Consider the following 16,202-nt stretch of genomic DNA (forward strand, 5'->3'; position numbering starts at 1 on the left):
GTCTATTCATATGAAAGTGGCATTACTGCTGTCTATTCATATGGCAGCGGCATATGACATATTCAAATCTTGACATATTCATATTACATAACCTGACAACTGAGAATCTTCTAATCAACAAATCACAAAATGAACACACACACACACACACATGTCAGTGACATTACTGCCATCAATTCATATGGCTTCATTACTGCCATCTATTCATATGGCAGCCTCTTTACTGTCATCTATTCATATGGCTTCATTACTGCCATCTATTCATGTGGCAGCTTCATTACTGCCATCTTTTTATATGACAGCAGCATTACTGCCATCTATTCATATGGCAGCGGCATTACTGCCATCTTTTCATATGGCAGCGGCATTACTGCTATCTTTTCATATGGCAGCGGCATTACTGCTGTCTATTCATATGAAAGTGGCATTACTGCTGTCTATTCATATGGCAGCGGCATCACTGCTGTCTATTCATATGAAAGTGGCATTACTGCTGTCTATTCATATGGCAGCGGCATTACTGCTATCTTTTCATATGGCAGCGGCATTACTGCTATCTTTTCATATGGCAGCGGCATTACTGCTGTCTATTCATATGAAAGTGGCATTACTGCTGTCTATTCATATGGCAGCGGCATCACTGCTGTCTATTCATATGAAAGTGGCATTACTGCTGTCTATTCATATGGCAGCGGCATTACTGCTGTCTATTCATATGGCAGTGGCATTACTGCTATCTATTCATATGGCAGCGGCATTACTGCTGTCTATTCATATGAAAGTGGCATTACTGCTGTCTATTCATATGAAAGTGGCATTACTGCTGTCTATTCAAATCGCAGCGGCATTACTGCTGTCTATTCATATCGCAGCGGCATTACTGCTGTCTATTCATATGAAAGTGGCATTACTGCTGTCTATTCATATGGCAGCGGCATTACTGCTATCTTTTCATATGGCAGCGGCATTACTGCTATCTATTCATATGGCAGTGGAATTACTTCTGTCTATTCATATGAAAGTGGCATTACTGCTGTCTATTCATATGGCAGCGGCATCACTGCTGTCTATTCATATGAAAGTGGCATTACTGCTGTCTATTCATATCGCAGCGGCATTACTGCTGTCTATTCATATGGCAGTGGCATTACTGCCATCTATTCAAATGGCAGCTTTATGAATATCACTGTACACACACAAAAAAATATTCAGAAACGCTGACATGAGCATGTCATGTGATGGAATGTTATAAACTGTTATGTCAAACACCTCAAGAATAACGTTAAGAGCATGCGCATTGACTGGTAGAGAAGGTGAAATACAACGGAAGGAAAAATAACAAAATTTGTCAAGTTCTGAAACAAAAAAACTACAAACACAAGGATTCACATGTGTGCACTGGTGATGAAGAGGAACTACTGTTTAAGGTTACACTTCTTGAATACAAAGTGTTTGCCCAGGTCTTATCCACAAATCTCAGTTCTCAGTGTGCTTTGTAGTGCTAGAGCACTAGACTCAGGAGCAGTACAATCCATAGCATATTCTGGCACCTCCGCACGAGGGTGTAATAATAAATCAAACCGAAATTAAAATGCAAACACATTACCAAATAAAAAATTATAGACCACAAAGTAACAGCCTCATCAGCAGCAATGATAAACAAGCTGTAGCGCATTCATAACACAAACAAACCTGCAATGGATATGCGCAATTTCATGATTGATATGAGGGTTTTCAAAAACATGCATTTTTCCTGTCCAGAGTTGTAAATTTCTCCACTCTGGAGGGTGATTTCAAAAAGCTTCATTTTTTTGCTGATCTAAAATGTTGTTTTGTGTAGAAGGGAGGCCCAAACACCACCGTATACATGGATGGGGCCTTATACACCCTGTCCTGTTTACTTCTTATGATAAACCAGTGTTGCATAGCCCGCAGTTGCATAGCCCGCATTTGCATACTGAAAAATGATTGGCTCTTAATATCTATGATGCAATAACACTTGCTTGTCACAACAACACTATTAACTGATTTTCCACTTTAAATTCCTCCAGCATTAATAGTACTTAAATAAATTATTTGTTTGAAATTATTCCGCAACCTCATCATTTACAGTAAAACGTACACACAAAGCTAAACCACATACAGTATACAGTATGTGCATGATACAGTGATCACAAGAGTAGTTCAGATGTGAAACGGGAATACAAGTCTCTTTTGTCTGAGCAAATTGGTGAAAGAATTCTGTTTGTGATTTTAAAATACTGCTCTAGTAGAAGTATTTAACCTCATAAAATCCCAGGACCTGTAAGTGGGTCGTGTGTGTGTGTGTGGTGTGTGTGTGTGAGTTGAGCAGTGCATGTGATAATGCCAGTGTGCGCCCCCGGAGGCACACATGGAAACCATGACTCAAGGACAGCCTACCACACAGAGTGTGTGTACGATACACACACTCAGTTGCTCACCATCACATGGCTTTTATCCTTTAGTCACACTAATATTCCTACCTGTGTACACACACCACACCTGCATATGATCCTCCAATCATTAGAAGGAGTTGACTTTTGTTTGTATTGCTAATAATTGTGATTGTGAGATATAAAGTATTGAGCATATGGGAATTTGATCTATATTGAGTATTTTGAGTATTGTTAAAAATGATTGCGTCATAAATTCAATATATGGAATTCATATGTGGATTTTTATTTATTTATTACCGATTTTCTGAGCTAGCTAGCTAACATAAGATGATTTCTAAGAGGACTCTATAAACGATAAATGCTTATTCTTATTTAATATTATATATAAAAATATTTATTGCTAATACTAGCATCAACTAGCTTGATCAGTCATAACTGTTGATAATTTCACTGGAAATGTTAGCTACAGTAGCTGGGTAACTCAAGCTAGCTTGAAGTGCTCACTTCTAACACTAGCCAACTAGCTAACATTAACTACCTTGACTGTTTTCATAATCATTCATACTTTCAGTGTGTCAATGTTGGCTAGCTAGCTAACTCAAGATAGCCTGACAGAATTTTTGAAAGGAATTAAAGTATATGCATAAATGTTGATAATTTTATTGGTAATTTTAGCTAGCTAGCTAACCTATGCTAGCCTGAAAGGATTTCTGAAAGGAGTTTGTAATGATAATTTATAATATTTATAATTTTTTATTTCAAGTTAACTTAAAAAAAAAAACCTGACAGGATTTCTGAGAGAAGTCAAATTTCCAGATGTCAAACAATGTTCACTTTTAAAGCTAGCCAGAAAGCTATCATGCATTAACCTGACAGGATTTCTGAGAGTTTTTTTTTTTTTTTACACAATATTCAATGCTAATGTTAGCTGGATAGTTAATGGAGTGCGAAAAGACCCTTCTCAGTAAGACAGACCATGTAAATGATTCTAACTCCTCTGCTCTTTTTCTTTTTGTCTATTTTTACACAGAAACAAAAACAGAACTGGAGGAGCTGATGACAGACATCAAGAAGCTGGCTAACAAAGTGCGCTCCAAGTTAAAGAGTGAGTCCTTGCTCTTCAGATCTAATCACAACACTGTTTAATTTAAAAAAAAATATGCTCAATTCTATTCATAACGATAAATAAACCCTTTGCCTTTCTCCTTCCGCTAAATCTGAGACATCCGAGACTAGAATGCTTCCCTGTCGGTACTGATCGAGGCATCGGCTCTTATTGTCACCGCGATAGCTGTGACTACTGAGTAATGAATAGTTAACGTGAGGGTGGAGGCGCTGCCTCCTAATGTATTTCAGTCTCTAGCCTCCACAGCACAGCTGCAGCCATATGACAGGCTAATGAAAGAGCTGATTGGTGGAGGGAGTGAGACACACAAACGGGCACAGGGGTGCAATGGATGAGAGATGGCAGGAACCACATGGGGATATTTTCCCTGTTCTGTCTGGTTTCATTTATTAGGCCAGTCAAGCAGAGAGAAATTCGCACACGCACACAGACACACATGGAGTGTGATGATCTGTGCAGCAATACTACTTCCTGTTGTGTTCGTCTGTTGTTATTCTGAGAAAGTGTGTGTCTGTCTTTGCACAGTTGGTGTCAGTTACTATGTATTGTTAGCAAAGAGGATTTAACAGTTATCTCATTCCAGGCTTTTTTTTTTGTCTCAAATGTTTTCAGCTTTTTCCTTTGAAATGAATTAGGTGTGAAAATTCACAGTATGATAACCGTCCAAGCCAAGACGATGGTTATCTGTTTAGCTTCAGGGACGATGGCAGCCCGAGAACACAATCACTGATCATCATTTCCTTGTATTGTTTTCTTTTGTACGTTTGCTCACTTTTAAAAGAAAAATAAATAAATAATTTCAAAGGCTGCACTTGTTAATATTAAGTTAATAATAAGTATTTTTGTGACTGCTATTATCTATGCAGGTATAGAGAAGCACCAACATCTACACTTTAGCTGTAGTGTTACATTTTTGTTTACCATTTGTTATAATAATACAGGAACAATGATATCAGAACAAAGGGTGGATCAACTCCATATTAATTCCCATGCATTTAGAATGGGTACATATGGGTCTAATGGTCAGTTGTCCACATACTTTTGGCCATACAGTGTACTTTTGTCTTGCATTTCAATGAATGTGGGACTGTCGTGTCTTTGGACAAAAAACAAAAACGGAGCCAATCGTTATAAAGAAGTGGTCCCAGTGTAATAATGGCAATTCCGGGTCTTTCCAGCAAATCAGATCATTTGACTTGGCGCACCAACAATTCAACTCAAAAACAGTTAATGACCTTTTTTCCTTAAACTGGACAAAGTATGACTTAATAACATGTCGTTGTTCTTCTTTGCTGAACTAAATCTGAAATCAACTCATGAAAATCGTCTCTTTTGCAAAAAAACAAACAAACAAAAACAAACAAAATTTCACACATTTTATGCATTTCGTAAAATGTTTTTCGATAATTCATAGCAAGGCTCTACAATTGTGCAGTGAAAAAAAGCAGTAAGCATCCCTGCACTGGTATTGTGCCATCGTGTCTGCTTCATTAAGAAGATTTCTTTCTGTTTATCCTGACAGTTGATCTCCTCCCACAATGCGCTCGCCTCGTTCACACAGCTGAGAGTCAAACATGCGTCTAACCGTTCATGCAAATGAACAAACTCCTCAGATGTTGAAAAGAGGTTTCCATGGAAGCGTTTAAGTGGTTATCGAAGATAAATGAATAAATAAAGAACGTGTAATGACAGAGTAGGTAGATATATGGGGGGGGGGGGGGGGGGCACGTCTCACGTACAGTATGCAAGTCAGCTCTCAATGCTCAAAGAGTAATATCCTTTGTATGTGTTTTTAAAGTTATTGGGCTTTAGATTACACCATGTGTCCTGTCAAGAAGGCTTCTAACTGCAATAAATAAATATTAACCTCAACAACTTTGATAGCAGTCTCCAGCATTGTATTAGTGTGTGATTAAAAATAAAAAAAAGAATACAACTGCGAAGCTCCTGGCTATATACATTTGCATACTCCACTTTGAGAACCACCGACTGAAAGCTCTTATGTGCGCCTGTCAGGGCTGGATTTACTTTTGTCGAGTATTTTTTTTCGCTGTCACATCACTTCTGTGTCAGCTGTTACGAATAGAAATGTTCTCAGTCATGCGTTTGCATGTGATTTAGAGATTTAGAGAAGCTGTAATTGTTGAATGGATTCCTGGAGGCAGGGACGACTGATGATCCTCCTGAATTCATTAAAAATCTGTATGCTATTAAGCAAGTAAGGAAGTAATACATAACAGGGTGTGCCGTTATAGGAAAATAATCAAAGACTGGTGTGACCAGACACGAAGGCGGAGTTACTGTTACCACCAGGAAGTCGATCATTTTCCTGTTGTAGCATGTCAGGTGTTTTATTTCTCTTATACCACAGAAATTTGGCAATGTTAATCATTTCTCTTTATTAAAGAATGACATGTGTTGTTAAGTTTAATGTTGTGGAACGTTTGCGAAACCAACATGCTAGTTCCTGTTCTCACTTCATTATAACAGCTAGACGCAGTCATTCCATTGATCACCAGTGTGTTTAGCTTAGCGTTTTACTCTTACAGTGTGTTGATACTGCAGACTCCGTCCGAAACTGTTCAATAAACATCTCATCACAGAACTTTACCATATCGACAGTTTTTTAACGATGGAAGTTTTAATCCGTTAATATGGGGTGTCTGCTATATAAAGCCCTGGGTAAGTCGAAAACATCAATCGACACCTTCTGACCAATCAGAATCAAGAATTCAGCAGCACAAGTGGTATACGTATCTGATAATGCACTTCGAGATGTACACTAAAGACGTCAAATGTACTCCCCTTGAATGAATGTGCAGACAACACCCAGAGCTTTCCCAAGGTCCCTCAATTCGGTGACATTCTGCTCTAGTGGTTTTCCACACGGTTGTCTCCTGTGAGGAAAGACACTCTTGAGCTGACATTTGAGTCATGTATGAGCTTGTCTGACCTTTCGAACATGTTCAGAGCCACCTCCATTTAAGAACAAGCAACATAGCAAGCGCATGCCATGCTCACTCACATATACACACAGTGACATGGCTAACATTTAACCACTGCTGTGCCAAAAACAGTCACTGCCATGGAAGTACTCCATTACTCCTAACCGATGATTGGTTGTGTGATGACAAGAAAGGACACTAAGAACAAGAGAAGGAAGTATGGGGCAGCAAGTTGGTGATCGTCACAGATTCACAGTTCCCATGCGGCAAGCAGTTTTATTTTGGTACTAGCTCAACCCTTCGTAATGTCATCGGTTTGTTCCACAATTGTGTGCGCCTGTTCTGCGTTTACTACAAGATTAGCGGCAAGGCAGTGTAGTACGGAAAGACCAGCACCATTATTGCCAGAGTTGCTGCTCCACCTCTGATGAAGAAGTCATAGCGTCATCCTGACTCTAGCAAGGATGTCACTGCACTGCTTCCGATGAAGATGTCGTCACTCCACCACCTGCCTCTGGCGAGGACGTCGTCGCTCCTCCTCCACCTGTGGATATTGTTGCTACTTTTGGAATAAACACAGAAGAGGTCCACACAATTGGGAAACAAACCAATCAGGACTACAGCCAGAGACAGGACCAAAACAGTAACCAAGACAAAATACAGAAAGCTAACATCAGGTTGTGTGTATTGTCTATATACTGTATGTGTTCGAACACATTAGATTAGAGACTTTCTCACATCTAAATGATGTGACGTAAAATAATTACAAGCCCATACCTTCAGCATTTCCTCCAAAGCCATGCATGCAAATCACATACACTTGTATGTGAATGCTTGTATGCTAGTGTATGCCTTCTTTGTATTTTCTCTTATTTACAGAGCCTGGGATGCCACGGGAAATAGAACAGTGTTGATATAGTGCACCATTGACACCTAGATGATGTACTAAGTGTGGATCATTGACAAAAAAAAATGTCATTTAAGTTTTTAAAAATGGGACCTTTTGCTCATTTGGAGATACCGCATGGTACATCTTAGTGTTCGAGATGAAAGGGTGCAAATCAAGCACAATCAAGCACAACATACTCAAGTACAAAGTGTAGTGTGTAGATTATAGAGCAGAGTATGACATTTAAGCAACTAAATTTTCCGTGTAAGCACTGCTGCAGTTTCATCAAATATTGCGGAAAGTGTTTTGAGTTCAAATCTCTGACCACGCCGGCAAAAATTAAGACTTGAAGCTAGATGTCAAGTCATTGACTTATCTTATCTCATACTGTGTCTCATATCTTATATCGTATATTGAGTGCGCGGTGTTTTTCTCCCAGGTATCCAGCAGACCATCGAGCAGGAGGAAGGACAGAACAGGTCTTCAGCTGATTTGAGGATACGGAAGACACAAGTGAGTGAGCTTGACCAATGCTACTTTAGACACAAACCCAGGGCTAGACTGGAAGTACTGTGATACGTGTATGTGACATAAAATGATGGTTTTGCCATTATAATAATGCGTAATAATGCAAACGCAAAAATAACACGTACGATCATGGCATTAGTGTGTGTGGATTTGATCTTAGAATGAATAGATGAATACGGTTAGAATGAATAAATTACCAAGGGTTGTAGGTACAGTTAGGTGATATCCAGTCTAATCAACTCACTTCCTTTTAAAAGCAGAGTGTTAAAGCTGGCGACATTAGATTAGCTGATTAGATTTCACTTCACAATATATTTAATAGTATATTAATTACAAATAAGGAATTTGATAAGGATCTTGTTTTAAATTTAAAAAAAAATACAAGAAGCATAAAAATTTGTGGCTTTAAATCAATCTTTCCCCCTACCTCTGTCTTAAGTTGTACTAAATCACGCAGACGTTCATCATCATTAAACTTAAATTAGATGCACGAAATTGAACCAGCCTTATTAAACTATAAAATCGCTGCGTATTTTTTTATTACTGCATCAATAAAATATCAAGCTTCTTCCATGAAGTGCAATACGAGGCCGTAACTCGGTATCATTTCGTATACCGAGCAGGCTCTGCCGGTGGTATAGCACTCAATGACATTTTCACCTGCATGAAAATAGAGCATGTAGAGCTTGTAGTGTAGATAAAGTGCTGAATTTATTCTCATATCAGTACAAGGACATTTCACGTTTTGACGTTTATGATCCCTCCATTTGCTTTTCCTAGCACTCCACTCTGTCACGTAAATTCGTGGAGGTGATGTCCGAGTACAACGCGACGCAATCGAGTTACCGGGAGCGCTGCAAGGGCCGGATCCAGAGACAGCTGGAGATCAGTGAGTGCACATACAGCTAAAACTATTTACTGTAGATGAATAGACACGTAATGACAAGAGGAGGAAGAGTCAGGAAATGTTGGGGATTGGGAGGACATGACAACATTCTTACAATAACGGCGAAATGTTCGGTATCAGTATCTTGTCTCATTTTTTTCCCTCCATCATGCGGATTCTGTCTGACTTTCACCAAAATCCTAGCGCATCACGTTCAATTGATACATCTGTGGAAGTGCGTTTTTTAGCCTTGCGTGTGGTATGAGGACAAATTTATCAAATAGAACACATAGGAAACATAATTATTGTCGAATCACATTTAATAATAATAATAATAATAATTCAAGTCAATTTTATTTGTATAGCGCTTTTAACAATGGACTGCTTTACAGAAATATATAAACACAGGATTCAGATTTTAAGTGTGTGGATTTATCCCTATTGGGCGAGCCAGTGGCGACGGTGTCGAGGAAAAACTCCCTGAGATGATATGAGGAAGAAACCTTGAGAGGAACCAGACTCAGAAGGGAACCCGTCCTCATCTGGGTAATGACGGATAGCGTGACAGTAAAAGAAAGTTCATTATGGACTGTAGAAACAGTCTATTTCAATAGTCTTTTTAGTAAAATACAAAAAATGTATTATGCGGAAGGTGTGGGAGCTCCGCCTTCCAGCGATTTTCATTGGTGGACGTGAATAATCAATTCCAGACGTTTCTGATCCCTAGCTTGATCTGATTGGCTGCTGACTGAGAGTCAGATCTGCTCTCAAATCGAGTTGAACATGACAGTTGTCATGAAGTTATCGACAATATTGTAATCCACATGAAATGCTCATATTAGTAAACTGATTTTCACCAAGCTCTAGTAGTTGCTCTAAAAAGCTCTAAAAGTTGTTCTGGTGTGTGAGCTCCTGAGTCTAGCTTAGCTAGCAAAAGTTAATCTTGATTTGTCTACTGAAGATGCAAAGATAAATATAGTGCGCATTTAATAGGTTTTAAACATATATCTCAATTTTTACTAGCGGCCTCGTGATTCGCTGAGATAGTGCAATGATGATAACGTGTTAAAGGACGTGAATAAATTCTACTTGTTATTCTACTTGGTATCCACCTGACAGTATATTACTCATGATCTATTCATTAACTGGAGTAAAATTAACGGGAAAGGTTAGCATCGCATACGGTCCTGAGACGTTTAATTGGAATCTGAACTGAATCTAGTTAATCAAATACTGTAGGATTAGTTTAGTATCGGGTCCGACATGTATCTTCTGTGTCTTATTACAGGCAGAGCTTTCAAATCCCTAAACCAATCAATGTCATGGCATGGTTCATTAATCTGATTGGTCAGGTATTAGACAGTGTTTATGGGCTCTCTTTAGGGGTGCAGTGGAAAAATGCTAATCTGCCTCGACCTGGCTGGCAGGCTTCAGCGTGCAGGCTGCAGCAAGCAACCCCAGGCTCTTAGTGCCTTCCGTCTGCTCTTTCACGAGCACCAGGGGGCTGAACATACTTCGTTTGTGCTGGAATTGATCGAACTCTCAGACAGCGTGGCTTTTGTCAGCTTTTATTTAAAGACTGTGTGTAAGAATTGGTGTTAAGAATTGTAAGGACTTTGGTGTAGAGTGTGCCATTCATTCTCAGGGTTGCACTAGCTAGGTCTTTGAGTTCACATACACAGACACACACACACACACACACACACACACACAGCAGGTTGAGGCGTTGGCACTAAAGTCACCAGCTGGTCTGGTCATTGGAAAAACTGACCACAATTCAATGGCGGCAAGGAAGTTGAGGAAGTGAAGAGAAAAATTAGATCATTGTGTGTGTGTGTGTGTGTGTGTGTGTGTGTGTGTGTACATACATACATACATATATGTATATATATACATATACATATAATTATCTAATTGTATATATAGAGTGCCCTCCACTAATATTGGCACCCTTGGTATATGTGAGAAAAAAATATAAACCTGTGATTTGAATTACAGCACTGGTACTACTGACAAAAAAAATAATCAACAATCGGAATCAATAATTCAACAGTGCTTTTCCAAATATTTTGCTCATGGCTTTCCATAATGTTTTGTTTGCGAAAATGAGACATGCCTTGTTTGGGGCAAAATTTGTAATAAATTTTGACGTCTGAATACTGACTATTCACACTTCCCTCTACCCAGCCTTGTCATTATTCAGCATATCCCGATGAGAATATTTAAAGCATTATAAATTTTAATAAGAGACATGCACCACTGAAACAGAGTCTATTCTACAGTGGCGTGCGGGCTTGCTGGAACCAGGACCTTCCCCCGGCTCTGTGTTAATTAACTCTGCTCTGGCTCTGCTAGACATTTCCACTGATGTAACCTCAGTGTTCTAATTTTACACACACTTACCGAGCTAAATACAAAGCTGAACTTGTGGAAAACCTTTAGGCGAGCACCTGTTGGTTTTGAAAAAAAAGGTTTTTGCTCGTACATTTGCTTGTACGTCTTCACATGGCACTCAGTGACGCGAATGATAGCACTGCTGTTTGTTCACTGAAGGTCTGGGCCTTATCAGGGCGAGCAATTGCGTCATCAGGCCGTGAAATGTGCACCTTGTTATCGTAATAATTGTGGAAGGAGGATGAAGGGAAATAAAAATGTGGCGACTTTAATATTCACCCCGAATGATTTTTATGCATGGATCCCTCTGGCATTCAAATAATATTGAAGCCAGATTGCGTTTCTACAGAGAGCAAAATACTCCAGCGAACACACAATTACGAGGACTCTAGGGTTATAACAAAGCAAATCAATTGCAGACTAGAGCTCTCATTCCTAGAGCAACTTCAATTAAAATACCATCCCAGTGACGGATGGATTTAATGGATCTCAAAGTAATCGAGTTCCTTTATGCCAAACCAAGGTGTATGCATTTGAAACCATTTTCGGACCATTTCCACGAAGTAGGAATGCAAGCGAATATGAATACATTATATGGACAGATAATGGCTTCTAAACAGATATGAATAGGACACACTATTCATTTATATTTTTATTTATTTATTTATCGGTGAAAGCTTGCCAGAAAGGTTCTCAAGGCATCTAGGCATCTGATTGAGACTGGAGGTGTGCTTCTAGACTGGGTTCTCTCTGAATACAACGAAAAAGTCATGGGAGCAGGAGGTTTTTACTCCTATGAGGGTGTGATTGAGCAGTCAGATGGGAAGCTTGTGGAACAAAGAAAGACCACGCAGCAATCCTTAGTAAATGCCTGGTCTGGGTTGCGGTTTGCAGTTGCATTTTGTAGTTGAGACCAATTATGAACCCGAGTGATGTTGCTGAGGTTGAGGAACTGTCAGAGACAGGAATCCCACACCATGCTGATAGAGCTGGTATTTCTACCTCTGGGTTTTCCAGTGTTTTCCAGTATTTCCAGGGTGTAGGGTTGTAGGGTTCATATATATATATATATATATATATATATATATATATATATATATATATATATATATATCATCCAATTTAGCCCACACCCACTGTAGATTTAAATCTAAATACAGACACAGATAGGGATGTTGCATCACACCCTTAATAGAAAGTCACAGACATTGTACGTGGTTACAACAACAGGATATTGTTGTGCACATTAGGATGGCCAGTATGGCATAAATAGACACTTGCAAACGTTTTGGCTGTTGCACCATGTTTAACGTTCCAAGTCTGTGTAATGCAGCGAAATGTTGCGAGACAAAGTGTGAACGATGGTGCAAGTTGAACCTGCTGAAAGCTCATCACTCCATTTTAATGATATGGCTGAATTAAGGAACCAATCGGGTTCCCCTGGTTGACGTCTCCATAGCAACGCACTGGTGTCTCACGGTCCTCCTAAATGAATGGCAAACCATTAAATGGTGTGTGTGTGTGTGTGTGTTGGGCTTATGCAGTGTAGGCGTATGTGTATATGGTGTATGGAAGGTTTATTTTACAATGAAATTCTGAGCTGGCATTTTTAGTTTCAACTTCTTTCATTTACACGTTGGTGAGTTTTCACTTTGGTTAACGGTTTCATACATTACCCACAACGCTTTTCAGCTACCAGCTGATAATGCAGCCAGTGGGATTTCTCTCTCTCTACTTACAGAGAGCGATGCAGCAGTGCTTTACTCCTTCAGTCTGTCCAGCTCTCTCACTTATTCATCTGTACACTCAAACAGATTCGCGCCCAAAGCTTCAACTTTCAAGCTAATCCTGCCGTCAACAACATCACGCTTGCCATCTCGTAGATCGCTAATTAGCCAAGCCGAGTCCTATAGCTGCACTGCATTCTGGAACTTTGAGTCTCCATTACTTCTATGTTGGATTTTTTTTCATTAATGATGTGGTGTGTGAAAAGATGCTTGCTTCATTTTAACTGCGCTAGCAACGTCAGACAACCGCTAACTTCTCACAGGAATAATGAAAATACAGTACCAATCAATAAATTAGCACCAGACACATGACTAAACTCATACTTCAATATAAACATATTTAATGTGCTTCCATGTGGGACTTATGTCGTTATTACATTATTACACCCTGTTTAAAATATTACCCTGAGCTGCTTTGTGGCTAGTACTTAGCACTTAGCACATGTGCTTTCCAGTATATCAGAATGTGCACAAGCAGTGTATGTGAGTGTGAATGTGTCTATATGTACACGTGCATCCTCCAGCGTGGGTAGACTGCCTTCGCTGGGCTGCTTAACAGCTTTTTCTCCAGCACTAATTGCTGCTCATTTGCTCGTCTCCACAGTCGTGAGGGCTTTCCACCTCTGCATACTCTGCATCTCTGCCAACACCCCCAACACCCCCATTCTCCTCCCTCCATCCTGTCCCACATGAGATTCTTCCATCCTAATTATGGAGCATCCCACATGCACTGCTGCTGTTGCTTAATGGTTGTGTTTAGCCTTTATCGAAACCCCCCCCCCCCCCCCAACCCCAACACACTTAAACTATCACGCTTTGGCAGTCGCTCTCACTTGACGCACAAGTACATCACGTACCTTTATTCAAATGCTTTTACTCGTCCTCTTTCCCACAATCGCATACGTCTTCACCAAGCGCACTGTGTGTAATTGCTCGGCTAATGTCAGAGGACAGTTGGTCTGCAGCTTTTACCCGCTGTGACTGACTTAAGATCATAACGCGTCAGGAGGTGGTCTAATGGAGCTGCACTTTGTCTAATAGAACCTTAGACATCAACTAATTTGTTCTTCTATGATCTCATAGGTAGTTTTTGACCACTAAAAGCCACGAGGCAGGGGTAGGTGGGGGTTAGGTGGGCTGCTAATACACTGAACATAGCACTCTTTTTTTTAAAAAACAACAACAACAACTTATTATTATAAAAGAATACTTATTTTAAAAAAATGCATAGTAGTGATGCTAATAATGATGAAATGGGGTTATAATCTTGCTAACCAGCCTTTGTAGTAAATTTAATTCATTGTTAGCAGCAGTGGGGAAAAAGATTCCTTTAAAAACGTTGTATTTTGTTTTGTTTTTTTTGTTTGTTTTCTTTTTTTTATTATCATTATTAAGTATGCCATTATCTTAAAACAGTCTCACTCAAAAAAAAGTAAATGTGTTTTTAAGCATGCTATCAGCCCTGTATCAGGTAACTAGCTAATAGCCTCTCTGTGAAATGCTGGATTATTTTATCTTATTTTCTTCTTAATACATATTTGTATACATTTCTAGGAGCTATGACCGACCATACTAGTTGCTCTTTATGCTTAGCAACACTAGCCAGTTAGCTCTGAAGCTAATTTTAACACCCTGTTGCCTACTGTAGATAGCTCCTAGCTACTCCAGTGTCAGTCCTTAACTTAGCTAGCTTAGCAAGATTTTATAGCAAGCTGACACTAGTTAACTGACTTTTGTGAACTTTTTATATTTTTCTAATGATGGAAAAATGCTTTAACATTTATTTCAGCATGGCCTGTATGTAAGACAACTGTGTGATACCACATATACTGTAAGTAGCATAGTGAGAGAGAGTGGATTAGCATGATGACAGCTGTCTATGGAGCGGTCGGCTCAGTCTCGCTATCTGTCTTAGTATTCGAGGCAGTTTATCCCTGGCTCAAAACTGAGGAAATTTGGCTCAAACTCACGTTGTTTTTTTTTTTGTGATTGTAATGGCAGTTATTGACATTCTGTGTTTTGTACATTTTGTAAAGTCACATAGCTAATCGTTTTCTTCATTGATTTCTTTAACCTCTGGCAAAGATACCCTTGAGTACTTCCTGTCAGATCATATGAAAAGTCACGTGGTTGGTTCAAAATGTCAGTCAAAGGGCCTGTACTTGTGAAAGCAGGCAATTCTTAGCCATGTTTACTGATTAAACGTACCAGACTGTCTAGAGAAAGCTAGACCTCTGGCTCCAAGACTAGCCACAAGTCATTTAAATGTAATTGGATGTGTTTGGGCAATTTTGGCTCAGATTCCAAATGCTGTAAAAAACAAAACAAAACAAAAAAACCTTAAATGAAGCAGTTGGGCCGTTTTTGGTTTACAATACACTTGCTGTTGACACAACTGACCTTTATGTGCTTGCTTTATTTAACCCTGCTATCAGCTTTGACACCGAACAAGGGGACTAATATAAACAAGACAGATTGGATAAGAAGTGATATATGAGTCATGGTATAGAAAAGGAGAATGAATGAACGAGAAGGAGACCATGTCTGTATATGGTCATCACTCGATTTGCAGAGGCTTGTGGGAATGAGAAAGACAATCTATCCTGGGTGCGACCTTGCTACCCCCTCTCTGTCCCGGACTCTGGTTATCGTATACACTGTGTAATCTAATCAGAACAGCTTGTCTGAAATGGACACATAGATCACTGTGCAGCCATCACTCACTGAACGAGATAAGTGCCCTAATTACTGACGGTCAAGGGCTCAGTACACAGCACAGCACAGCACAGCACCTCTGGCCTGAAGGGTTGCCATAGCAAGGTGTTCTTTTTCCATAATAATGCAAGCATAAAGTTCGGTTGGAAAGCTATTTTTCATCTAATGCAAATGTCATTGGAAAAGGGGGCCATTATTTATGTGCATGAACCTGTGGAGGGTGATAAAAGTCCAACCAATAGTCTGGTCTTGAGTGTCTGAAAAGGTCAAATTGTTTTTATGTTGAATTTTTTCCCTTTGGCATATCCATTTGTTTTTCTTCTGGATGTCCATCAGAGTGTTTACACACACACACACACTGAGTCATCGAGACCAGAGCAGCTGAGCCTGCAGGGAAGCTGTGTACAAATGTCATAGTTGAGCTGCATCAGTATTCAGGCCATGAACACAGTCATCATCCCCTGACCTCCAAACACCATCAGTCGCCATCACCATATCCCTTCGTTCCATCTCTC

The 16,202-nt window shown here is 39.6% G+C and overlaps 1 protein-coding gene across 3 annotated transcripts in view; it reads left to right on the plus strand.

Annotated features, from left to right (window-relative positions):
- The window catches only part of LOC128623828 (syntaxin-1A), a 101,029-nt gene that overhangs the window by 68,552 nt on the left and 16,275 nt on the right, over positions 1-16,202 (plus strand). For all 3 annotated transcript variants that reach the window (XM_053650937.1, XM_053650939.1, XM_053650938.1), the window contains exons 4-6: positions 3,448-3,522; positions 7,817-7,890; positions 8,686-8,794. In XM_053650937.1, coding sequence (XP_053506912.1) covers positions 3,448-3,522; positions 7,817-7,890; positions 8,686-8,794 — 258 coding nt within the window. The remainder of the gene's footprint in view (positions 1-3,447; positions 3,523-7,816; positions 7,891-8,685; positions 8,795-16,202) is intronic.

This window comes from Ictalurus furcatus, chromosome 20 (genome assembly GCF_023375685.1).
Source record: "Ictalurus furcatus strain D&B chromosome 20, Billie_1.0, whole genome shotgun sequence".
NCBI lineage: Eukaryota > Metazoa > Chordata > Actinopteri > Siluriformes > Ictaluridae > Ictalurus > Ictalurus furcatus.